At 31.0% G+C, this 27196-nt stretch overlaps 3 protein-coding genes across 3 annotated transcripts; 1 reads left to right on the top strand and 2 right to left on the bottom strand.

The window, feature by feature from the left end:
- The first annotated feature begins 667 nt into the window (after nt 1-667).
- LOC107629109 (U-box domain-containing protein 13) lies at nt 668-3770 on the top strand. The gene is made up of 4 exons (XM_088510160.1): nt 668-1081; nt 1177-1293; nt 1390-1845; nt 2447-3770. Exons 1-4 carry the CDS (start codon nt 803-805, stop codon nt 3560-3562), a joined length of 1968 nt encoding a protein of 655 aa, XP_088366286.1. The 5' UTR covers nt 668-802; the 3' UTR covers nt 3563-3770.
- Nucleotides 3771-8585: 4815 nt separating this feature from the next.
- Nucleotides 8586-10459, bottom strand: LOC107629110 (dof zinc finger protein DOF3.6). The gene is made up of 2 exons (XM_016331810.3): nt 10155-10459; nt 8586-9891 (listed from the first exon to the last, which is right to left on the bottom strand). The coding sequence occupies exons 1-2, from the start codon at nt 10203-10205 to the stop codon at nt 8911-8913; spliced, it is 1032 nt and encodes a 343-aa protein (XP_016187296.1). The 5' UTR covers nt 10206-10459; the 3' UTR covers nt 8586-8910.
- A 13667-nt stretch (nt 10460-24126) lies between these two features.
- LOC107629111 (uncharacterized) lies at nt 24127-25635 on the bottom strand. The gene has a single exon (XM_016331812.3). It carries the CDS (start codon nt 25356-25358, stop codon nt 24408-24410), a length of 951 nt encoding a protein of 316 aa, XP_016187298.1. The 5' UTR covers nt 25359-25635; the 3' UTR covers nt 24127-24407.
- Between the last annotated feature and the right edge of the window lie 1561 nt (nt 25636-27196).

The following is a 27196-nucleotide window of genomic DNA, read 5'->3' as shown; positions in this document are numbered from 1 at the left end:
TTCAAAATTAAAACATTTGATGATTTCACTTATTGCAATACCCCAAAAATAAGATCATAGGCCCGAAGTTAAGTTTCATACGAGTTGTCCGATTCCAAGACAGAAGGAAGAAAAAGAAAATTTGTGGAGACCTAAAACAGAAAAGAAAAAGAAAAATTGTTGATACAAATTAGTTGTGGATGAGGATGAGGCATAGTGTTAAAACTTGAAAGTTTTCAACTTTTCATATCCTATGGAATATTTTGAATTAAATATTTCAATTGCATTAGTAGTGCAAAAGAGGTTTTAACCAAAAAGTTATATGCTACTATTTCATTAAGCATATACTACTCATGATAGTGTGTGTTGTGTGGATGTGTGAAACATGGATGTACTGCTTAAGATTGGACTGTCTAATCCGCTTGACAAAAAAAAAAAAAAAAGCCATTTCCACAGGCTTCACTAAGCAGCGATGAATGAAAAACGGTGGAGGGTGGTTTCACATGGAGACTAAATGAGTGTGGTTCAGTCTCCTCTTTTACATTTGCAATTAGTGCGGGCCCCACAAACTTGCTTGGTCTATTTCTGTCCTACTAAACTACTTTCACTACTACTCATCTCAATGCCTTATTGTTTGTTATTATTAGGCACACTATGTGGAATTTCACATTTCTTCCATTATTAAAGATAACAAATAAATTAATATTTTATTCTTTTAATAATTTGGAAAAAGTCATTGAGCATGTTTTGTTTTTCCTTTTCCAATTTGCACTAATTCTTATTATTAAGCAAACTTAATCATCATCATCATCATCAGAACGCCATGGGGGAGGGGCAGCAAGACGATGGAGTAGTCGACAGCTTGATTGACTTGGTCAACGAGATTCGTTCCATCTCTGATTTCAGGCCTATGCTCAAGAAGCACTTGTGCAACTTAGCCAGAAGGCTCAATCTTCTCACCCCTTTCTTCCAAGAAATCAGGGACTTCAACCCTGCTCTTCTCCCTCCCAACACTTTCAAAGCCATGCTTAGCTTAAGGGACGCTCTTCAAGCCGCCAGGGATTTCCTCACCTTCGCTGCTCATTGCAGTAAGATTTTCATGGTTTGTTATTCTCATCTCCCCTTTTATTCAATTCTTTATTTTTATTTTTTTCCAATAATCCAGCAATTTTGAGAAAAAGGTTTAATCTTTTGCAGGTTCTTGAGAGGGACCAAATTATGACTAAGTTCTATGAGGTCTCGGCTAGGTTGGAGCAGTCTTTGGCGGCGGTTTCATGTGATCAACTCGACATTTCAGATGAAGTTAAGGAGCAGGTTTGTTTATATTTGCATCATACTGATCTTACTCATTATTCAACTCAATCAATGCCACTTTTTGCTCATGTTGTTTAATTCTACCTATGAATCAAGGTTGAGCTAGTTCTTGCTCAGTTCAGAAGAGCAAAAGGGAGGGTTGATGAACCTGATACCAAGTTGTATGAGGATGTGTTGTCCCTCTATAACAATAACACTGATGTAGCTACCAATCCAGATGTTTTTCGGCAGTTAGCAGAGAAGTTGGAATTGATGGGAATAACTGATCTCACACAAGAGTCACTTGCGCTGCACGAGATGGTGGCCGCAAGTGGTGGCGATCCGGCCGGACGCATTGAGAAGATGTCCATGCTATTGAAGAAGATAAAAGATTTTGTTCAAACTGAAAATCTAGTTGTGTATGATACTGTAGGAGGAAAGGACCATTCTTCAAAAACCAGCAAACAAGTCACAAATGAAAGGAATCATCAGACGCCTGTTATCCCTGATGATTTTCGATGTCCTGTTTCTCTTGAATTGATGAAGGATCCTGTCATTGTTTCAACAGGACAGGTATGTCTGTATTCTATCATTCTCTGTAGGGATATTTATAGTTTGTTTCTGAAATCTGAACTGTGCCTATGATGTGCTTTATTGTTAGATACACAATGCCAGCTTGGTCCCTAAAAGATCAAAATGATGAGAAATTAGTTTTTATAAGATATTTTTTTTCCAGCTTGTGGTACCTAAATGATGAATTCTATACTTGCCACTGAGATCTTGTAGTGTTAACAAAAGATGTATTAGGAACTAATCTGTCAGTGCAATGATTATTGGGATATCTTAAGAGAATATAATATCTTTTGGAGGCTTGTTACCATTTTAATCTTTCGGGAATCAAATTGGTGGTTTTCTTGTAAAGCTTATTGGGATTCGTAGTTATTTGCAGATGAGGATACTCTTGTTTTACTCAGTACTCACTACCATTTGAGCATCATGTTATCAGCAAAATTGTTGGATATTACCTTGCTTCCTTTGTTTTCTAAAATCAAATGCTATTGAGCTTCATATGTTTTGAAGTTTGCAAGTTATGCATAATGGATTTCTGTAATTTTGAATACTTTAGAAACCAGTCCTTAATGCAATACAATTGGCATTTTATGATTGTGTGCAGACTTATGACCGTTCTTCTATTGAGAAGTGGTTAGAAGCAGGGCATGGTACATGCCCAAAAACACAGCAGAGCCTCACTAGTACCGTCCTCACACCCAACTATGTCTTGCGAAGCCTCATAGAACAATGGTGCGAAGCAAATGGCATGGAACCACCGAGACGACCAAGCAATTCCGAACCTAGTAAATCAGTGTCGGCTTATGCCCCGGCCGAGCGAAGCAAGATTGAAACTCTTCTCCAAAGGCTGACTTGTGGCAGTCCAGAAGAGCGAAGAACAGCTGCAGGGGAGATCCGGCTTCTTGCAAAGCGCAATGCAGATAACCGTGTAGCCATTGCAGAAGCCGGTGCAATACCTCTCCTTGTTGGTCTCCTCTCTGTGCCTGATTCCCGCACTCAAGAGAATGCTGTTACCGCACTTCTGAATCTTTCCATATATGAAAACAACAAAGGAAGCATTGTATCTTCAGGGGCAATTCCAGGCATAGTTCATGTGCTCAAGAAGGGAAGCATGGAAGCTCGAGAAAATGCAGCAGCAACACTTTTCAGCCTATCAGTTATTGATGAAAACAAGGTTACAATTGGTGCTTCAGGAGCCATACCTCCATTAGTAACACTTCTAAGTGAGGGTACTCAGAGGGGTAAGAAAGATGCTGCAACAGCACTCTTTAATCTATGCATTTATCAAGGGAACAAGGGAAAGGCAATCAGGGCCGGTGCCATTCCCACATTGATGAAACTTGTAACAGAACCCAATGGAAGCATGGTGGATGAAGCGTTGGCCATTTTGGCAATATTGTCTAGCCATCCAGATGGAAAAGCTGCCATTGGTGCTGCAGAGGCAGTGCCCTTTTTGGTACAGTTTATTGCAAATGGTTCACCCAGGAACAAAGAAAATGCGGCTGCTGTCTTGGTTCATCTTTCTTCTGGAGATCAACAATATCTGGCTCAGGCCCGAGAGCTCGGTGTGATGGATCCTTTGTTGGATTTGGCTCAAAATGGCACAGATAGAGGAAAAAGGAAGGCAGCACAATTGCTAGAACGCATGAGCAGGTTCCTTGAGCAGCAGACTCAAACTGAACTGCACCATGTTGCACATACCAGCATTGATAATACCTGATATGTTTTTGTTCTATGCTTTTTGATCATTTGACATTTTGTCCCCTTTCTTTTTAAGTGTTAGAGGAAAGGGTGGAAGATCACCAAGCTACTCCATTAATTCATTTGTTTTGTGTAATATAATACCGAAAATAACAATGGCAACAACTCTGAAAAGGGAGAAGAAACATATATACAAGAAATGGACCAGGTGTGCCTGACCTATAAGAGTGTCAAATTATAACATATATTATCCTCATCATCCTCAATGTTCATGTAAATAGGCCTTTGAACTTGCAATCAGATTTATGGATGCTTTTAATTAGAAGCAACGCCATATTAAAAAATAAAATAAAAAGTGGTCAAACATTGACCACTTTTAAATATTGTTGAGTATGAACAAGTATAGTCTTTTTATATACCTGGATTTTATTATAGCTGCTCCAATTGACTTCTGGTTCCCATATGATTTATCTAAATCTAAAAGATGTGACACTTCAATTTGGTGTTACACATAAAAATGTGTTTCCTATCAAAACACCCAAATCGGCTTTCTTGAGTTTTATGTTTTAACCTACTTGTCGTTTTCCTATAACTGACATTTATAGTCCTTTCTAATTTTGAGGTGTTTGGCCTGCATCATTCATGGTGGTTGTTTCTCCCAAATGGTGATGTATGCTATTCTAATATAATTAACTTTCATATCTTTGTAGCTTACAAGTGTTTATATTGTAGAACTCCCATATTTGATATTATACAGCTCAAGATCTCCATCATGCATTAAGAATGTATAGTATTAATCTTGATTAATTAGTCTTGTCATCCTTGTAGACAATTATTTTTACTAATCTTATTCCATATATTGTAAAATGAAACCACAAATTAAATAATTTACTTCAGATATTTTTTCTTTAATTTTGGTACATATAACTCTACTAGGAACTTTTTTTTTTTTTTTTGGTTGCTCACGGTATCCTTCAGCCCGACAGACTAAGGACTAATCCGTTGCGGATCGGAGCTCCATTTAAGGGTCTGCCCCTGGCCAATGGGTTGCTGCTTGCACAAAGCGAGATTCGAACCCCCGACACTTATTTAAGCGGACGAGTGAGCTGATCACTCGGCCAACCCAAGTTGGTTCTCTACTGGGAACTTTATTAGAAGAAGTACATTCATATATATTTGCATGCATGTACCTTATTATTGTTGGTAACGGCCTGCGCCATTGACGGGTGGATTAGGTCCCCAACCTACTATGGAAAAAGAAAAAGAACAAGAACATGCATGCAAATAAAAGAGGGCAGCGAAGAAGGGTAAAGCAAAATATATAAGACAAACCAAGCATATTACTGTGTGTGTTACAAGATTGAAAAATCTAATATTTATTTTATGTTTGTTGTAATAACTTTTATTAACAAATACTAAGAGTAGTAATAACCAATGTCTTTGAAAATCCTTTTATATTTGGAGAATAAAAAAAAAAGAGAGACTAATGATTAGAGGCACTAATGTTTTGTGGATTAATCATGGTTGAAATCAGTGTCCAAATACAGACAGTCACAAAAGCGAAGTTCATGAAGCATGCATGAGTTTCTGAGCCCTCTTTCATTTCTTTCATTCATTCGTACCATGCCACTAGTAACTGCACATTTACTCATCACACTTTTCTTTTTCTGTACTCTATTTTCATTACTACAATCTAAATTAAATCTTATGCTTATTAGTCCTAACCTAACTAAATCAATTCCAAGTTTGTGAGGGTATGTCTTTTTAAACACAATTTTCTCATTATGAATCTAAAAAAATAAAATAAAAATAAGACGTCAATTAAAATTTGATTAGTTACTACGACTCTTAATCTTATCGTTGCATTTTATTTTTATTTATATAATTATTTTGAAAACTTTGAACAAACTATTAAAAAAATTAATTGTTTATTGTTTATATATATATATATGAAGTAATTTTTCACTCAACAAATTAAGAATTATTTTATCATGAATTTAAATTTTATTTAAAAATATCGTTAATCAATAAATTACAGTATACACAATATAAAATTCGAATTCTCAATCTTACTTAAGCGAATGAACAAATTTACCACTTATCAATTCACTATCAACTCAAGTTAGTTATCAAATCTTTGTTTTTTTTTTTTAAAACTAGTGTCTTGAATATTTGTTGTTTGAGACCCACAGGAACCGACATTTTAGGAATCTTGGTGCCCATTATAGTGCCTACGTCCAAAGACACAGAGAGAAAGAGCTTTATTCGTTCTTCAAAGGCAGCATTGGTCCTTACAAAAGTTATCATCTTCTCAATCATCACTATTCTTTTCCATGACATAATAAATTCATAATAATAATTCTTCAATTCCCCTACTGTACCTTTAGATTATTACAATGACTACTTAATAAAGTTTCTAATTATTATTGTAATTTAATATTTAATTTGAACGGCACTATCACTCGCTTCAACCTACAAATAATAGGCTAATAGAGATAATGAGAAATGACCACATGCATATATGTTTAAGAGAGAAAAAAAAAAACATAACAAAAGGTTGCTTATTTTGACCACTGAACCTTTTTCTTTCCCATTCAAAATTCAAGTGCGCAGTTAATAATATACATATGGTCCAAAAGGATTTATATTATATTATATTATATTAATTAAGTAATATTTTTTATTTGTTCTGCTGAATAACTTCTAGAAACACTTTCACACGCAGCAGTAGTTTTTGGTCCAACATAGAATTGCATGATTTCGAGTGGGATTTTGGCGTCTTCTTAGAATTGGTTACACTTTGTTTCTCCACTTTCATTCTCATATCCAACAAACACTAACGTCCCATCTTTTGAATCTAATATCATAATAATAATAATATAACTACAACATCGTAAGTTTGACCACTCTTGACTGATGATGTATGTCCAATATATTTATATATCAAAATCTCTCACCTTTATTTGTTGTCAAAATTTTGTTTGTGAAACATTTCTTTTCAAAGTATGTATAAACTTTTTAAGTAATGACAATTAAAATATATCCAACATGGATAATGTTCATATCCCTTGCATATTTTATACTAAAATAAATTGATTATTAAAATGTTCTTAATTTGGGGGTAATATAATTAAGAAGGAAATTATAGTAAATCACAATAATAGAAACTCACTTTAGGTCTTTATTTTCTTTAAAGTAATAACCAACTCTTTCTAGGTCTTTACCATATTTTTACCCTGCTGATGATTTAGAGATTCCAACAATTACCTTCTTCAGAATTTAAATCTTGTTACTTTTTTTTGGGACTACAACTCGCTTACCAATATTGCATCCAACTTTACATGGTCATATCATAGTCACTTTAATAATATTTTAGCAACTCTTTTTCTCATTAAAATTTGAAGCTACTAATTAGTAGTCAAAACCATGAATGCATGATATATTAAATGTCTCCCAAGAGTTTTGGATGGCGGAAACTCAATTGCAGATATAACTTTACGTGAAGTTGATAGGTGAGAGTCGTTAAATGATTTGACAAATTTAACTAAATTGTCGTCAAACAACTCTCAACTATCAACTTCACACGAATTAACTGAAGAATGAGTTTTTACCGTTTTGGACACTAGTTTGCAATATGTTATTATCATCACTATAAGTTCTTTTTATGGAAACTACGAATGTGTTGCGCTTGGTTATGGATTCCTGGGATGTTAGACCAATGTGTGAGGCAGTTTTTTTTAACTGCAATGTGAAGAACTCGGATCATGCGAGTTGTGTGTATAGAAAAGGTGATGATCAAGTCGGAAGGTCCGAGTTGTAAGTAGAGAAATTTTGAATCTTCGACAAAGTAAATCGGACCGTCCGTGTTTTATGTATAGTTAATTTTTTTTAGAAATCCGTGTTGTTGGAGCAAATCGGACCGTCCGACAAGGCCCCTCCCACTTGCACTGTCCGATTTCTCTTCTGCTGACACCACATGCATATAAAGTACACCTAAACTCCATAACGGAGTCCCACCCCATCCTCACCTCCATAATAAAATTAAAAAGTGCTAATATTCCTATGTAAAAGTACTATATATATGAGCCAATGAGTTATAACTCAAATGGCATAGTCTCTCCATACTCAATTAAGAGGTTGTGGGTTCGAGTCTCCGGTAAAAAAAAAAAAGTACTATATATATGAAATCAAGGAGCTTCCTTGGAATGCAAAATTTTCCAAACATTATTCAATTAAGTTTCCAAGAAATTGATGACATTATTATGGTAAAGAAAATAAAGGTTGGAGGCAAAGCTTATTTAACTCCAGCTTCTAGGTCTCAAAGCAAAGGCTGGTGAAAATTGAAGTACTCATCACAGTGACTGAAGTGAAAGAGAAAGATCCGCAGAAAAAGAAAAAGTACATGTATAATTATAGATAGAAGATAATAACGAAGAAGAAGATGGAAGGAGTGAGTTACAACAAGTTAAGGCTTCTTTGGCCTCCGAAAAATGTGTGTCAGATTTGTCACCTCCTTTACCTTCAAATTTGTCCAACTTGTGTATCATCCTATCGTACTAATAATTTATAACTGTCTATCATAGATTCATTATTAATTTAATTTTAATTATTTATTTATAATTAACAATAGCATTTGTATCACATGCAAACCAAATTCATGCCATGCATGCATTATAATAAGATGAAGTAATTTAAGAGGGTGTCACAAACTAATAAAATTAAGATGATTTAAACTTAATTAAAGTAGAGAAGCTAAGGTTGAGGTAGATCTATCTAAACAAAAAATGAAACATGTTATTTCCGACAAACACACTGGCTTGTTCAAAAGCTAACGTGGAGTGGCACATTCTTTAGTACCATATCAATGTCACTTTTCTTCTTTCCTAGTAACCCTGCTTTATCGTGTTATAGCAGAATCTCTTAATCTCATGTGAGCCAAAAAAAGAAAAAAAAAAAAAAACGGTGCAAGCAGTAGACAATAGTGTGATCTAGCTAGCATGAATTGAAGAAGATATATCATCAGAGTGTGAATGAAACTAAACTTAGAAATTAAGAAATGAGAGACAATAATATATATATATATAGCATACACACAAAATATTACATGCACACACACACACACAAACAGAGTTAATAATAATAATAATTATACAAAATAAAAACACATCAAGCCCCATATATATGTAGTACAGAAATTACTCGACTGAATTAAATTAAAAAGAGAAAAAAAAAAACATAAAATAAACAAAATGAATAATGCCCAGAATATGGAGTTCTACCATTTGTTTGCATTAATTTTCTTGGTTGATTCATCAGCATTTTGGCGAATTAAGGGTGAAGAGGTAGGTTTACATATGAAATCCAAAGTTATAAGAGATTATGAGGAGTGGAAGAAGAAGCAGCTAGAGCTGACATATCAGTGTTCCAAGAATAGTATTGATGATTTTGATGATGATGAGAGACATTCAAGTTGGTTGTTGTTGTTCTTGATGACAAATTCATGGCTCCGTTTTCTTCCATTTTCACTGGTGGTTGCATCTGATTATTATTAACCCTAGAATTTCCAGCTATGTCAACACCAACAACCAAGCCTGAAGAACCTACTGCTTCACCACCACCAATACCTTGATGATGATCATTTTCATGATGAAAAGTGTTAGGGTATGATATCGACGATGCTACTGCAGCTGAAGAAGAATTCGAATCAAAACCGTTTAAGAACGGAAACTGCTGCAGCCGCCACTGATCCACTACTCCTCCATTACCAACAAACCCCATGTGAGGATGATGATCCGTTAAGCTCAGACCCATGTTTGAAGCAACTCCTCCTCCCCCACCATAGCGGCTAAGATGATTCTGGAGAGAAGCCATGAAAGGAAGGTTTGGTGGTGGTTGATGAGATAACTGATGATGACCAATCAGCTCATGAGGAGGGATGTTGTTTGAAGGAATTGCACTCGATGATTGTTGCTTTTCATTGTTATTGTTTGGTGGAGATTTCGACCGGCTACTACTCCTCTTGTTCTTCTTGTTACGGCGGCAACCACCGCCCACCGGAACGTTCCTCAGAGTGCCACCTTTTGTCCAGTAGCGCCTACAGGCCTTGCAGAAGTGGCGGGGCTGAGACAGGCTGTAATTGTTGAAGTAACAGAACTTGGTGTTCGTGGAATCGCAACGAGGACACTTGAGGGCAGCCTCTGGAGGTGGTATCTTTGCTAGCCTGGCTCGATCAGCCATTGACCCAGGTCTGATCGAGCCAGCAATTGCGCCGCCTCCTCCCACAGGTCCTGCCTGAACCTGTGGGGGTAGCGGCGGAAGTAGGTGAGGGTTATCATTGACATTCCCTTGCTGAAAATCAATAAATCAAAGAGAAAAAAGAAAGGTGAAAAATAAAGAAGAAATTATCATTGAGTTATATATACATGATCTTGGTATATTCAAGAAGATATTACAAAGTTAGGAATAGGAATAATTTTTATCTTTTGCATAAAATTAAAGAAGGAAAAAAAAAAGGAAAAATTGCTTTATTTATCTTTAGGGTTGAGAAGCTGTGGCTGAAAATAGAGGAAAATAATAATAAAAATTAAAAAAAAAATGGTTGAATTACTTACCTGCTGCCAATTGGGAGGATCTACATAGACTGGAATAGAAGAGAAAACCATGGTGGTTGAAATCCTTTTTATGATATTTCTTTTTATAAAGTTTGATGGTGGAGAATCACACTAAGGGAATACCAGAGGCAAGAAAGAAAGAAAGGGAAAAAGGAGCATTGAATTGAAGAGAGAGGGAGAGAAGCTTAGGAGGAATGAAGAGATGAGGTCTTCTTTGCTTTAATTTCTTTTACTTTGTGCTTATATTCCCTTATTCATTCTCATCTCTTTTTGTTTTATTATATTTTTAGGGTTTTTGGGTGGACGAAGTTTCTTAACCTATAAGCTTCTTTATTTTATATATGCCTTCTTATAATTATTATTTAAATTTCATCCATCCATCCATCACCATATCATATATCATACCTAAGCTTGCTAGTGGCTCCCATGCATGGAATAATAATAATACACACAAAATTAAAATTAAAGCAGATTATGATTACACTGTATTTGTCTACCTACAATTACTAATTAATTATCACTGTCTATTCAAACATGTTGGTGGAATGAGCTCACGTAATCAAAAAGATTTATGCTTAACCATGTAGCTGATAGAATCACCTGCTTTGTAGGGTTACAAACGTACTTATATAGTATTTGGTTTTTATCCATACCTTCATAAATGCTTAATTAATTAATTAAAGTGTGTACCACCTCACATGTATATATGGGAGTGGGATAGAATAAAATGATCTCTTCTATTCTTATTCTTGTTTATGCTGTATTTTTGTTTTCTTACTTTCTCAATTTGACAAATTTTGGGTCTTTTGATTTGATTTTTTTTTTTTGATAATTATGTATGAACGTTTAACTTCTTAAATCAAATATTATATATATACATAGTGTTTAATTTATTTTTAATATGTATTTTATATTTTATATAAGAATAATTTATTTAGTAACTGATTTATAATATAAGCATAGTATAATTGTAAAAAAAATATTAAAAATTATATTGCCCTTAATGTAAGGTAAAGATATATACTTTAAAGCTAAATAAAATAAACGCACAAACCATCCAAATTTTTAAAGGTTTAATATTGTTAGTAATATAACTATTTATATACTTTTTTTATTAATTTAAATTTAAAAAAAAATCATAACATAATATTAGAATTTCTACGTCTAAAAGATCTAGACTCCAAAAGAAAAAAAATCAATATAAGACAAATAAAAAAAAAGTTAATACAAAAATTTAATTAAATCTAAAGGAAACTCTTGTTAGAGAAATAATTATTTACGCGTGTCTCTTTAATTTATATTAGTTTAAATTTTTGGAAGAATTAATTTTATGATAAAAATATAAAATAGTAAAATGATGATAACATATCTAAAAAATGGAACTAATTTGATTTTTAAGAAATTTTAATTGATTTTTAATTTCTAAAACTTTTATTGAAGACTACTAAACAGCATATAAATTATGTCTCTCAGGTAAATATTGACAATTATATAAAAAGTTATCCTTTTTTTAATCTTAAAAGAGAGCATAATTTATTTTCTAGTTGTCAGTTTATTTTCCTAAATTGCAAACATAATTATTTAAAAAAAGGACGAGGAAGGACCATTAATACTACTATTATTGACTAGAGACTACTGCTACTTGAGAAGGAAAAGATAAAGGTTAAAATTAATTACCCGACCCATTTAAGAAAAAAAAGCATAGGCAAAATGGAAATGCGTTCAAATTTTCAAGCACATGACACAAATGTTGGTCTTCTTCCAATTATTGAAACAATGTTGACAGTGTCTTTCAAACTTTGTAAGTTTATGCTTCCTGAACGTGAAATCCTTCTTTAACCTTTTCCATTTGTTTTTTCCTTCCAATTTTCCATTTACGTAGTCTATATGAAAAGCACCCAGGTAGTGGTCACCATGCAATAATTAAAAATAATAATAATTATTATTATACATAAGATTTATTTTGAAGAAAAAAAATTCTTCAAGGATGCGGCAAGTTGAGCCAGAAATTATAGAAAAGATCATGAGACAAGTAATCCAGGAGGAAAAACATTAAAGGGAAAAGGAAAGTTTGCAAAATTGTCATATATCATATGTATTATATATTAATAATAATAATTGGTACTATAGTCTTTAATTGCCTTACCTTTATTATTTTATTATTATTTATTATAGTGATGAAGACTAGTAAATATTGAAGGCCTAAAGTTATGGTCAGATCCTTTTTGGGCACAACACCATCACTTGTGACATGAGTGCATGAAATTGCTATGTTTATCTAACTTTATCATGAGTATCTTTTTAAGTAGCTAGACAAAATCTTCTAGTTGCCTCTTAACTTTAATGGCTCAATAATTAATATACTTCAACATTGAGGGCGCCATATTAAATAACTTGTTTCTTTTGTCTATTTTTGCTTTCCCTTTTTCTTTAAATGTGGTAGAGAGAAAAACAAATAATTAACACATATATTAACATTAAAATTAACATATTCTTTTTGTTAGTGGGTCGGAGTCACACTCAGGCTTCATTCTATTGGGGTGAGTAGTAAATGGAGGGAATGATATGATATAAGCTAAGCTAGCATCGTCATTTGATTGAGATCAATCTTCTCATTTCTTCATGGATAAGTAATTTTGGTCTTCTACATTATTATGTGCCACATCTATGCACTTTTTGTGTATATACATAATTAGCTTTGCAATGTTAGAAAACTCTTTCTTTTTTTGTGATTTCACTTCATCAACGTGTAAATTGTATTTATGTTTTCAAAGAGAACTGTTATATATATATATATATATATATATATATATATATATATATATATATATATATAAAAGATGAATGCTATTTTACCCTCTCTAAAGTAACATGTAAGTTATCTTCTCTGACGTGTCATATTTTAATTGGATGTTTATTTTAACCTGAGTTACTTTAATTTCATGAAAATTAATAATATATTGGAAGACGGTGACGGCCTGATAAAAGAAGAAAATTGAACACCCAATAAGACAGTGATACTTAGAAAGCACAAGACGACGACAAAGGAGTGGGGTGGAGTAAACGCAATTAGAGAGAGCTTGAGTACCTTTTCTAAAAGAATGATTTAAAAAGAGAAAACAAGACACCAATGAGACGGTGATGCTTGGGAGGCGTAATGACGACGAAGGAGTGAGGATGAGTAAATGCAATTAGAGAGAGTTGGAGTACATTTTCTAGAAGAATGATTTAGGAAGAGAAAACAAAATACCAATGAGACAGTGATGTTTGAGAGGCGCAACAACGACGAAAGAGCGGAGAAAGTAACTCATGTTAAAATAAATACCCAATTAAGATATGAGGATAACTTATATGTTACTTTAGAGAATGTAGGATAGCATTCACCATATTATAAACATGACTTATTTTTCTATATACATGTGTTTGATCTCAATGTCTCCTTAATCCTATTTTCAGAGTTACTTACGAAAAATAAAATTGAAATTAAAACAAAATACAGCATGTTATTTATTAGATATTGACGCATTTTTAATCGGTGATAAATTTTCTCCAAAAATTTCAAACGTTACCAACAAAATTATTGACAAATTTTCGTGTCCATCGATAAATTTCGTGAAAGTATATTTTCACTCCCATAGTATAGAATATAGTTTCTATTTTTTATTCAGATTTGCACTTTATTTTATGAGTTCAAAATGAGTATATAAAAAATAATGATCCTATCGCTACTCCATAACAAATAATTATTTTGAGACTCTGTGTCTGTAACTATTTATTACTTGCTTTTTGACTTAATTGCTTTTGTGTCTATTGTAAAGTAGGGAGTAAGATTTGATAAATAGAAACAGACAACATGGGGGGAGCTCCTGACATTATATATATATTAGTTTCTACTGCCAACGAAATTATTCTTCTCATTTTCATTTTTATATATTTGTCTTAAAGTAAGATAATTATTGTATGAATCTTTATTTATTAGTTTAAATTTTGAGATAAAAATAGTTTTATATAATATTGTAATTTTTATAATCTAAACTTCTAAAATTTAATTATTATTGGTTCTGGAAAAAAATCAGTGTAAAATAAATTAAAAGAGAAAAATAGTTATATAAAAAATTTTACATAAACCTTAAAAAAAATATTTGTATAAAAAAAATAGGTTAAAAATATAATTAATGTATAAAAAGTATATTTTGAAAATTTATATTTAAAAAAAGAAAGGTAAATATAGTATTATTATTTGGTGTCATTCCAATTTTATTTTGGACCCTCATCCAAACCAACAATTTCAAAACAAGTAGAATTTAATTAACAAAACAACGAAAACAAAAGAATCTAAACCTGGGAAAATGATGAGGATATATATAGGAAAAAACATCAGAAGTGGAGAATGGAGGAGCTGGTCATGATAATGATGCAGAGCAAATAGAAGCTTAGAAGTGTGGCCATCGACAAATTAAATTCATAAAATAAAGGAAGGGTTATGCTTCTTCTGCATGGGAGTGGAGTCGTGGGGCCCAAGTCAAACATTGTCATCTAATTAATGTACCTTAATATCTCACACTTATATATATATTACCCTTCAAAATTAAAATATGAATCTATTATTGATATGTTATGTTGGAGTCACAGATTTGTTTTTTATTTTGCTAATAACTCGTCTTAATTAAATTCGTGTCGTAGCTACGTGTAAGAAATATCGGGGTTAAAACAACTTATTATTGTTCCCCTTTCCTCAAAATTTAAATACATGAAAAAGCATCACTTATAAAAATTAAAAATGAGTTTGGTTAATTGCTTCTATAATAATTTTTTAAAAAACGAATCTTAAAAATAAAACTATATTTTATAATATTTTTCCTTAAATATCTTAATAAGTGTACTTAAAAAATTAGAAATTTTATGATTTTCGTATTTTTAAAATTAATGTATTTCTATTTTAAATTATGAATGAAAAAATCATTTTAATACATTATCACTATAAAATAAATTTATATATATATTTAGTTATGTAATGTCATGTTAATAAAATATAGTTAATAATTTTAATAGCTAATAAGTTATTATAACTCAAATGATATAATTTTTTTATGTTTATCTAAAAATTGTGAGTTTGAATTTTTCTATCTTAAAAAAACAATAATTAAAAAATTATATAAAATATTTTATATTATCAGTGTTTAAAATTAAATTCTTATAAATATACTAAAATTTTAACATTACAAATATTTTGAATAGAAAATATATTTTGCTCATTATTGAGAATACAAACTAAAAATATATATATATAAAAAACAATACTTTTAAAATATTATATTATTAATTAGTGTAGTCATAATGAAGAAATTTCAAATGAAGAAAGGAAGGAAAAAAAAAAAGGCATAGCTAGAGGGAGGGAATCAAAGGCAATGATTTTTGGGATGAGATGCTTGCGGTCGACAATGGAATCCTGGGTGCCAACTCACCACTTTGTGGGTCCCACGAATGCACCACTTTCCTTACATTTGCCTGCTTCGGAATATATGCCCTATTTTAGTGGATATCATGGAAATTTAAATTTTTTTTGGAAATAAAGATAACTATGCCATTGCTATATTGCTATTGCTACAAATCCAACACCAATTAATACTTCTCAATCCCCACTATCTCATCATTTCATTTCCATGCATCTTCCTTACATACTTCTCTCTATCTTCTTCCTCTTTTCTTTTCTTTCTTTCCCCATTCCTATCAAGTTTGTTCTATCATTTTCTAGCTTTTAAATTCCAAAATATTTTTTTTAAATCTAATTTTGATACACTAATAACATAAAATATTTTATACAATCATATAATTATAATTATCTTTTTAATAATTATTCATGCGGTTAATGTAAAAAATTATTATTATTGCTAATGTGAAATTATATAATTAGACTAATGGAGCAGAATTAATTTTTTTTAATTCTTATATTTTAACTTGATTATTATTAGGTAAAAAGGATGATATATATGGTTTTATTCGAAATAAGGGAACCGGGGAAGTACATAAAATGAGGACTAGTTATTATATGGAAAATGAAAATAAATATATAAATAAATGGGCCAACTTTTGTTCTTTTCAAGAAAAATCCGTTCATGTCCTTTTTTCTTTCTTTAGTTCCGTTGATATAAGTTATTTTTTAGCAGTGAATAAATATTAAAAAGAGCGTATAAATTAATTTTTAATTAGTTAATATTAATTAATTTTTTCTTAGAAAATTTAACATTTACGATTATAATTTAAAATAAAAAATTAATTAAAATGACCGAATTGAACTCAATATTAAAATATTTCGGATTATGGTATGTCATCCAATCCGTAGAGTTTGCTTGGTTTATTGGTATCTATTGTAGAAAAATCCGTAAACGTACTGTTTTTTTTTTTTTTTTTTTGCATGAAGTTTACTTGAATCACGAGTCTCTTTCAAATCAAAATGTCTTAAAGTGGTTTAAAAATATTGCGACTAAAAGAGAATTAAACTATAGCATAGGATACCCTTACAAATATTATTACTCGCGTATATATCAAGATATACTATAGTTACAAATACACGTTATTTTTCTTTAATTTATTCCTATGCTATTTTTTATCAATAAAAATTGAACTTTAATTATATTTTTTTATCATAAAAATTATGATACTAACTCATAATAAGATTTTTCTTAATAAAAACTTTAAGTTAATAGAAAAAAATATATAAATAATTATGTTTATAAATTACACATTTAAAATAACATTATTATGCGTATTGTTTAACTTTTAGTAATAAACTCTACTGATCGAATTTTGTTACCGGAACTATGAGCAAGGGAAAAAAAGATTAGAAAATAAAATCCAAACCCTAGTAGAATGGATAATATTGCTATAATAATTATAAAATTCAATCGTGCAATAATCACTTTAGACGCAACTCATCACTGATTAGAAATTCCGTCCACTCAATTTCTCCCCTAAAATGTCAAGTAGACGTAATTACGTAAAGCATTTAAATTGTCATTCTTTTGCAAAGGTAGTGTGCTTAATTATAATAACTTTTGTGCAAAACAAACTCTTACATCATTATTTAAAAATTATGAAATCGATATATGTTGACCATGCATGAATATCTATCTATGTATAATTAAAATTGTTATTTATATATTAAAATCAGTTATCGTAAATTCGTGTATGAATATATATATTATCTAATTTATTTTTAGTATATATTTTATATTTTAATATATATTTTATACCCATAATATAATTGATATATAATTGAAGATGCAACTCCACCCCACGATTAATTTGAAAACAAAAGCTAACAATATTTTCCCGGGCAATATATATATGCACACACCTACACACAACACACGATGGAAATTCGTTCACATAAAATTAAGGAAATATATTGATCAGTTAATAATCCTAAAAATAAAAAAATAAAAAGAAAAAGGAGAAGAAGAAAGAAATCAGCTAATAATTGCTTGAAATGAGCCTTCTAAGGGAGCAAAAAAAAAAAAAACGCTACACCGATCGAGGCATCTAATATATTTTCTCGTTAATATAATTATTCAATTCGTTAGTTTGTTAAACATATATATTATATAATTTTTAATTAATATTGTCACGTCTCAAAATTATTTAGCATTCTCAATATCTCTTCATGTATACAGCTTAAATTTATTAGTCATTTCTCATTTGATCCTAAATTAGGTTTAGACAGGGTGGACACGTTTAATTTGTGATGTGTTAGGCCTAATGGTGTAGTGTAAACATCACTTAAGAGTTAAATGTAGATATTAAATAAGAGTAGGTGCCACTAATTACGTTCAAAATTTTAGTAGTTCAAATAGAAAGATATTTCTATTATCTTTCTATTTTGAGTGCAGATTTTTGTCAATAAAATGTTTGTCTTTTGAAAAAAAAAGACAGTCTTAATAAGTTAGACCTATATTTCGAGTTATTTTATGCTACAAATAAATTCTAACACTTAAGAAATTTGTAGGACATAACAGATTTACACTTCTTACAACTGACAAATCCTTTGTTTTTTGGGTAGAAGTTATTTGTTTAGTTTTACACCCATCCCAAAATATCATTTATAATATTCAAGTAATTCGATTAAGTAAGTATTGAGAGATTGAAATTTTACTTTCTGCATACATTAATCTATTGGCTAACAACAGGCCGATAATTTTTTAAATGAAACTCCGATAATTATTGACTTGTTAAGTTGAGAAATACAATAGAAATAAAATTTAAAAAATATATATGTGATATAAGTTTTAGTTTTGGCCACACATTTTATTATGAATTGATTTAGTAGATAAAAAAAGGATTATCTCACCAAAAGTGGAAGTGTATGCAACTTTTATTAACGGTTGAAGAAGAAGATTGGGTGAGAGAGGGGTTGGTGGTGTTGGAATCTAATTCCCTATCTGTTTTTGACAGGTTCCTGCTTTTTTGCTCATTTTTCCTGGAAGAAAAAGAGAAAAAGCTTACCACTTATTAATTAATTTAGCGAAATTATAGTTGTAAAGCCACCAAAATTGCAGCCTTAATCCTGAGTCCATTTGTCCTCTCTCAGTCTCTTGCAATTTAGAAGTGTAAGAGAGAAATGGAAAGTTAGAAACTAGAAAGAGAGCCATGCACGTGCATGAGATATACAGATCAGAGTGTATGGGACCAACCTCTCTTCTCTACTTGCATCAACCAAAGTGGGGGCGTCAAAAAGCATTCCCCTACCTACTTTATTTTTGTCTCCTCCCTTAATTATATTAGTGTTAATTATTCCCATCATTTGTGTAATGTCACATTTATATAGTATAAATTACACACTTTTGTGCTTACTACATTCCAAGCCATCTAATTATTTGAGTTGGATTACAATTATTTATTTTTGACGTTAATAATTCTTTTTCAATAGTATTTTTCAGTTGCTAACTATAAATAGAATTTAAACCCCTAACCCTTCATTATTTAAACAAAAGAATAAGTTGAATATTCGATCAATTTAAATTTATTTTTAAAAAAAAATTATATTTTAATTTTAAGACTCAATTTAAAATTTTATTTTTAAAATATATATATAAAATGAATTAAATTTGAAGTTATGTATTAAATATTTGTCATAAATTAAAACTATTTAATCCAAAAGTTTAAAAAGATAAATAAAGGGGCCATGTATATGAACGCTTTTTAATTTGATTATGGAGGTAAAGATGGTGCTGGACTTGGATATGGGGAGGAGTGGTGCTTAACATTGGTGTGGTGTCAGGTACAACTTGCACCCAGCGACTTTTTGAACTTAATTCAAAAAGCAAATTAACAGAGAAAACGGACCATCCGATTTCATATAAATTGTCAAAAAAAATTTTGATCATGGAAAAATCGCAGAGTCCGATTTACTTTATGTAAATTTCAGATCCTCCCTCCATACAAAACGGACCCTCCGATTTACTTCCAAAAACTTAAAAACAATGAACTCGGAGGGTCTGATTTCTTAACACCAAATCTGAACAAAAAATTGTCCCACAAATTAGTATAGCACCTCCATCATCCATAACCCGGCACAACACCTTCACCTCTTCCATAACAAAAAAAATCAACCGTATATGAATGGCCCCTCAATATTTTTGAATTTGTCGTGTGAATTCTATATATAGATAATTTTTTTATGTTGTAATTTTTGTTTTTCTGCCAAGATAAAAAGATGGAATTCTAAATTTTTGATTACTTAATCTACAAATTTAAATCAATACATAAAAATACATAAATATATCTTTAAGAATATTGTAAGGATAATATATAAGTGGATTACTTTCCGAGACGGAGACTGAAAAATGGAAAAGGGGTATTACGTAGCAGTGTTCCATGAATTGAATTTGCCACAATATGTGGCCTCATGGGCTGCAATCACTTGAATTGTATATCTAATTAAATATAATAAATAATGCAGCAATCACACATCCACCACACTCCACTCTCCATTCTCAACCATACATACATATTTCATATTTCCTTCCCATACCTCTCCACCACCGTATGTATAATTGCACATTATTCATATTTCACGTTAATATAATTAGATTCCCTTATATCTATCTATCTATCACTACCTTCAACCTTTATTTTTTCAAAAAGAATATTCATGATGTATACAACGTAACACTTAGCTTATAGAGGAGAAGTTGAACAACTTTCTTCGGTTTCTGAGTTCATTTTGGATGAGCATAATAATTCTCTCTCTAATCAAGTCTTAACTTCATAAAATACAAGAAGACAAGTCAACCAGTCACGTTGTGTAGAGCCCAAATTGGGCCCAAGATTTATATTTTTAAAATTCAACGATGATGAAAGGCTAACCAACACGTATTTACAAGCAGGTCCGGGTCGTTCTGTCTTATCAAGCGTGAATATATGGGCCACCAATCCAACATCTGAGCCCATTTTAAAAGAAAGCAATTGGACAGGCCCATACATGTACTTACCGAGGGATCAAATCAAAATAAAAATAAAACAGTGCCCGACCAAAAAAATAAAAAATAAAAAATAAAACAGTGCTGCTATACACGATTGATTTAGGAACAGAATCATATGTATTTCCATTGGCGTGACATGATCATTTTGCTTTGAAATCATGCAAGATATCATCATCACATGCGTGCTTACTTCATTATATATATATATATATTTGTGGAATAGCACGTAAGATATATAGTTACATACACCTCAAGTGTCATCAAGAGAGCATGAAATGCATGCGTTTAGTGACTTGTTTGTGTTTTCTAATTAATAGATAAAGAGTTGAGAAGTTATAGGTTGTTGGGAATTTAATAATCCCGAAAAGGGGTAGTGGCAATGTGTAGTAGGGCAAGAGAATATTAATGAGGATGCAGAGTAAGGTGCATGGAATGGGAATGGAGGTTGAGAGTAGGTATTATTAATGATGAAACTATATATCCTGCAAGCAATGCAAGAAGTTGAATAGATGAACAACTAACACATATTGATGCATGGTAGTAGACATTAAATTTAGCTGCTACTCATAGTTAGTAGTTACTAGTTAGTATCAAGGAAGAGCCTGACATCATGCACATGCCTACTTTATAGTCTATGCAAAAGAGACCTCTAAATAATTAAGTATCCCAACCTATTCAAAGTAAGTCTTAACTATATATAGTTGATAGAACCGAACCGATAATTAAATCGGTTAGATTATTAGTTTATTAATTTATTAATTCAATCGGTAAATTACTAGTTGAATTATTTAAATAATATATAATTAATAAATATAAATTTAAAAAAATATAATATAATTGATATATTATATATTTTTAAAAAAATAACAAACGCAATGAAAAGCAACTTGATCTAGTGGTAGTCGCACATGATGCAAGAGCATCCAAGTTTGAATATAAAGAAGGGCTTTCTTTCGTTAATTGTTGATATGCAATTCTAATCAATTCTATCCCATTTTAATTCTTTTTTATTTGAATGGTCAAAATATTAGACTGAATCGATTTATAGTTCAAATTATTGATTTTCCAGTTAAACCGGTCAGTCTAATCAATTTTAACAACTATGGCTCTAGCATTCTTCTTTTCTTTCCCCTTTGACACATGCAAGTTTAATAAGACTGAGATGTAGCAACATTTTTAAATTAAACCTATTATCATGATATCCTTATTTTATCAATTTTCAATCATTAATTCACACCCGAAATAATCTCCCAAAAAAATAATAAATGAATCAATTTGGATTTTAAAAGATACATAGTGAATTATATATATTGGTCCTTTTTGTCATTTCGAACGTTACTGATAAAAAAAGTTGTTAATAGGGATTATCATGCATCAAATTGACTCACAAGTTACATTGTCAATAACGTTATGTGTATACCATAAAGTGTTCATTAACAAATTACATTAGTATATATACACAAATTATTTGTTAAGTAGAAAAGTTAAAAAAGAATATTTTTGTTACATCTATAAATATTTTGAAAATTTGTTTACCGTTTATACTTTCTCGAATTATTTTTATCAGTAACGTGAACTTTTAGATACCATTTTATGGTTTACTCAATCGAAATTAATACATTATATGTAAAATTTTTATACAAAGCAATTCAGTGTAATATTTATGTGGATGAACATTAGAACGGATAACACGGAACATGTAAAATATATAATAAGACAAGATTGAAGTGGACCATTCTACATTTCTACTAGCTATTAGTTATTACATCTCAAAAGTACAACATGTGGGGAAACAAAGAATAAATGGGAAAATTACAAGAGAATAACATACAACAAAATACCTGGCCCAGCAAATTTGTTATTTCTAATGTCGTTTGGTTTTTGTGGTTCCTTGAACCCAAAATAGCCAGTTTGAATCCCAAGCCAAGTTAATACAGTGGACCCAATAAAAATTGACTCCAATATACAGGACCACATGGAATCATGCTCAATTTCTCAATTTAGTGCTATCTTTAATTTGTTTTTGTTGAAAATCTTAAGAACGTTATGCTAGCACTCACTTAGAAAATCAACTTCATTTTTTACCTACGTGTAAGGTTGTAATGCAATGACAATTGTGGATTCGGTAACCTTGCATTTTGTTTTTCTTTCAAGTTTGAAAAGGTGGAGCTATACTTTGTAGATCTAATCTTATAACTTTCCGCCAAATCGCGTGATTAACAACGACATAACTTGTTTGTGGGGGGTAGAAAGTTCACTTGCTCCACGCGCCGTTTTCTACTTTGTCACTTATATGCTTCATTAATCATTAAGTGATTATTCTAACTTGAATGCTTTCACACATTAGATGAAGGTTTAATTTATTCATCTATTCAAGTAAATATGTAACAATTCATTAACTATCCGATAAATTTTACAATAGAATATAGATTTATAACACATTAGTCCTTGACATGTTAGATTAGAAAAATAATACGAAAAAAGTTATGATGCATAGACACAGACACTGACACGAACACGTCGACACGCAAATTTTAAAATCTTGCATGATACGAGAACACGCATACATATAAAATATAAACTATTTTTTAGATAAATTGTAATGATATTTTGATATTTTATTGATATTAAAATATAAATTAAAATTTTTAATTATTTTTAATATCTTATTTTAATTATATCAAGTATTTAAAATATTTTTTTGTTTTAATAAATAATAATATATACTATATCTAAATTTATTTTAAGAATATATGTTAAGAATAAGACTGGATACGCTGACACGTGATGGTATTTAGGTGTGTCCAGGTGTGGTCGGAGAAGAATTTTTTATTTTTTATTAAGACACGGTTGAACATAACAAACACGCGTGTCGGACGAGTGTCGGTGAGTATCGAGTCCGAAATGTGTCTGATACGCGGATACGACAACTCAGCATAGTAAAAAAAAGAAAGGGCTACAACTTTGAGGTAAAGAAAAAGGTGAAATTCTTTGCAAAAAAGTCTTGGCAGAGCCAGAAATTTCGAGATTCTACAAGAAATTCCAAAGTACTTATCTGTACACCACTTTGCTGTTTGCTAATATAAGCAATGGCGTTTAAAAGTCTTAGGTACATAATAAGTACATAAGACAAGTTCAATATTACAACTGTCATTTGAAATTTGGACATGGTTTGATATTTGCACATGAACATTTAAATTTGAAAGGAAACTGTTCGAAATTGGTGTCCAATAATTAATGGAGATGCTCAATTTTTAGCCTTGGGAAAAAAAAAAAAAAAAAACAAAGGGCCACAGTTAGGTTCAGATGAGCAGTGTGTGCATATCAAGAGTAGTAATTACTAATTAGTATATCCTATCCTTAAATATGCATAAATAAATGCATCGATCAAACCACCATCATTCACATGAATCATTAACTGTTTTAACAGCATGCTAATTTGCACATTTTGCAGCACATTGTTGTCCATCACAATCATTTCAAAAGTACACAAATTATTAGAGAACAGAAAAAGAGAGAAGCATAATTACCACACTGTCAATTAAGACAATTAACTTAACATATGGAGGGAAATTAAAATTAAAATTAAAAAAATTAAAACTAAAGACTAGTAGTATTTTTACCAAGGGTGTTGGTGAAATAATAACAGCACACTACAACCCTAGAGAGAATTCAAGTTCAGAATATTAATTAGTCTAAACTACACTCTAAAATGGATTAATCACATTCTTGAAAAAATCCCGGGAAAAAAAAAAGACTAGTATTTGGAGATCTAATAATGTACCATGGATGGCTTGTGAACTGGTGTGAGTGTTGTAGGAGAAGATTCCAATGGAAGAATCTGTGATGAACTTGAAGGGAAGTGTGGTAGATTCTTCTGATGAAGCTGTTTCTGTTCTCTTTCTCTGTTGTTGTTAATGACACTAAGCATTGTTGTTGAATTAGGGGAATCTTTAACTTTAACCTCAGTAGTTTCAGCTACAAGATTCTGATTCTGATTCTGTTGTGCCTTCCTCTGAGCTTCTTCCATCAATCTTCTGTACAACTTCTCCTCAGCATCTCTTAAGAACTTGAACTTTGGAGGAGGTGATGATGAAGGCCTAATAAACCTGTTATTGAACTCTGAAGAAGATGGTGGTGAAGATGATTCAAAGAGAGGGTTGTTGAATCCTTCAAGGTTCTCCAAAGAGTTCCTCAATGGTGAAGAAACCATTGAATTAAGAAAAGGTGTGTCAATTGCAACCATCAAATCACTCAAACTCCTTGTTCTTGAACCTCTTCTGCTCCTACCATCACCACCACACCTTGATTTCCCATCTTCAGATTCCAAATCTTCCTTTGTTTCCTCCTTGATTGTGAACAAGAATCTTGGTGGACCAGCCAGATTGTGAAGCCTCATCAACTCAAGTTCCACACTTTCTTCCACCCCATTATTACTAACACCATTGTTCTTCAAAACCACATCTTTGGTCTCCAAATCCAAATCAGCTTCACCCTTGTTGTTCCCTTCTTCTTCAGATGCAACAACAACACTCAGAGAATTGTTGTTGCTGCAACACACACCATAAAGCACACCCTTTTCAAGCTCTTCAACCTCAGTATTCTCCTTCTCCTTCTTCTTCTTCTTCTTCCAAAGCAGCAAGTAGCAGAGTTCAGCAACCAGAGCCAACAAGAGGAAACCAAACACAACGCTTAAAGCAACACCTAACCCAATAAAAGACATGATGATACCCTTCTTCTTCTTCTTCTTTTTTCTTCACATCCTTTTAACAAAAGGCATATACTTTCTCTCTATTTATGAAACTCACGGTTATGTGAAAGAGAGAGTGTAATTTATAGTATAGCCTCAACCACACACATAAGATAGTTCAAGTAGTGGAACACAACACAACACTGCTTTGGGTAAAGTCTTACCTTCTAAGCTCAACATAACACAAAACAGCTTAGCTTATATTGTCTAAGGAACTATAATGGAATTTGTGTTTGGATTTCAACTTTTGAACAATGAGGTTTGGAAAACGATGTCAAACCTGTTTTTATACTCTTAAATTTTTTTTGATATTATAATTTTAGTTTAATTACTTTGTTTGTTAGTCTCTATAGTTTTGCAAAATTTTTAATTAGGTTCCTATACTTTTTTTTCTTTTAATTAGGTACCTGCACTAATTTTTTTTTCAATTGAGTTCCTACACTATTTTTTTCTTTTATTTAAGTCACTGTACCAATTTTTTTTTTAGTTGGCTATACAATTAAGCTAATTACTACCAAGAGGGACCTAATTGAAAAAAAATTTGGTACAAGGGCCAATTAAAAGAAAAAAAAGTATAGAGACTTAATTAAAAATTTTATGAAACTATAAGGACCAACAGAGTATTTAAACCTGTAATTTTTTATAATTTAATCAATTCTAAAAATTTTACTAGATCAAAACGTTTTTACAATTCAAATCTTGTTATTATTCTACATGCTAAATTTATTCTTTTAATTTTATGTAAAATCTCAATTTAATCAGAAATATGATGTGGTTTATATGGTGCTAATAAAACAATTTACTCATAATGGAACCTGTTTTTATACTCTTGAATATTTTTTATAGGATAATCTTTAATGATTTAATCAAATCTAAAAAAATTTAACTAGATTGAATGTTTTTACAATTTAAATCTTGTTATTAATCCACGTGCTAAATTTATTCTTCTAATTTTACATAAAATCTCAATTTTTATTACAATGAATATGGTGCCAATAAAACACCTTTGTCATGTTATAAATATCAGGAATGAATAATATGTTGTGGAAATTTCACTATCACTAATTAAAAATAAGATCCCAAAATATCTAACTAAGGAAAACAATTTACCATAATAAAATTATGTAAGATTTGGACATAATTTTCATATATTGTCAGAGATATTCAATTAGATATTGTAAAATCAGTAAAATAACTAATTTTGAGGGGTAATGCTAGGTAGACAAAAAAAAACAGCCAGAATTTTGTCTTATTTAGCATTAATTAATTGTCGCAACAATTAATGAATGCTAAATAAAGCAAGTTATGGCTGTTTTTGACTGATTTTCTTTGGTTACCAAACATTTCCGAATTTTGAGATAGGAAGATTATTTATGGCAAATATCTTGATGTATTTTTGTGGGTAAAGTGTGTGTGAGAATGGTTGGAAAGCACCTCACATGGGTGTCATATGTTACTATGATTTATCATCAAAGCCAAAAACATAAACAACAATTTCACTTGACCAATCCGGAAAGAAGATTTGGAAGGAAACAAATAAAAGAAAATAAAATAGATGCTTGATTTATGGGACGGGTTAAAGGGAAGAGTTATTTTATACCAAATTCAATTAATGGGGTCACCAGAGCACACGCAATCTGATGTGGTTAGAACTTAGAACATAATAAAAACAGCCGTCATCCACAAAGATTTAGCTGGTTAAAGCATCTAACTTTTCATTTTTAAAAGATATGTTGTATTCTTTTTTTTTTAAAGAAATAATAATTAAATTTGATTAAAAATTGTTTGTGATTTGTGATAAGAGTTTCATT

This window comes from Arachis ipaensis, chromosome B3, assembly GCF_059453495.1.
Source record: "Arachis ipaensis isolate K30076 ecotype BB chromosome B3, ASM5945349v1, whole genome shotgun sequence".
NCBI lineage: Eukaryota > Viridiplantae > Streptophyta > Magnoliopsida > Fabales > Fabaceae > Arachis > Arachis ipaensis.
The sequence above is the reverse complement of the archived record's forward strand: the minus strand, read 5'-3'. Positions and strand labels throughout refer to the sequence as shown.

Coding starts and splice junctions, on each gene's coding strand:
- LOC107629109 (XM_088510160.1), top strand. CDS start 803: ATGGGGGAGGGGCAGCAAGACGATGGAGTAGTCGACAGCTTGATTGAC. Junction 1,294..1,389: donor CAGATGAAGTTAAGGAGCAG/GTTTGTTTATAT, acceptor CTATGAATCAAG/GTTGAGCTAGTTCTTGCTCA. Junction 1,846..2,446: donor TCATTGTTTCAACAGGACAG/GTATGTCTGTAT, acceptor GATTGTGTGCAG/ACTTATGACCGTTCTTCTAT.
- LOC107629110 (XM_016331810.3), bottom strand. CDS start 10,205: ATGGTTTTCTCTTCTATTCCAGTCTATGTAGATCCTCCCAATTGGCAG. Junction 9,892..10,154: donor ATCCTCCCAATTGGCAGCAG/GTAAGTAATTCA, acceptor ATTGATTTTCAG/CAAGGGAATGTCAATGATAA.
- LOC107629111 (XM_016331812.3), bottom strand. CDS start 25,358: ATGTCTTTTATTGGGTTAGGTGTTGCTTTAAGCGTTGTGTTTGGTTTC.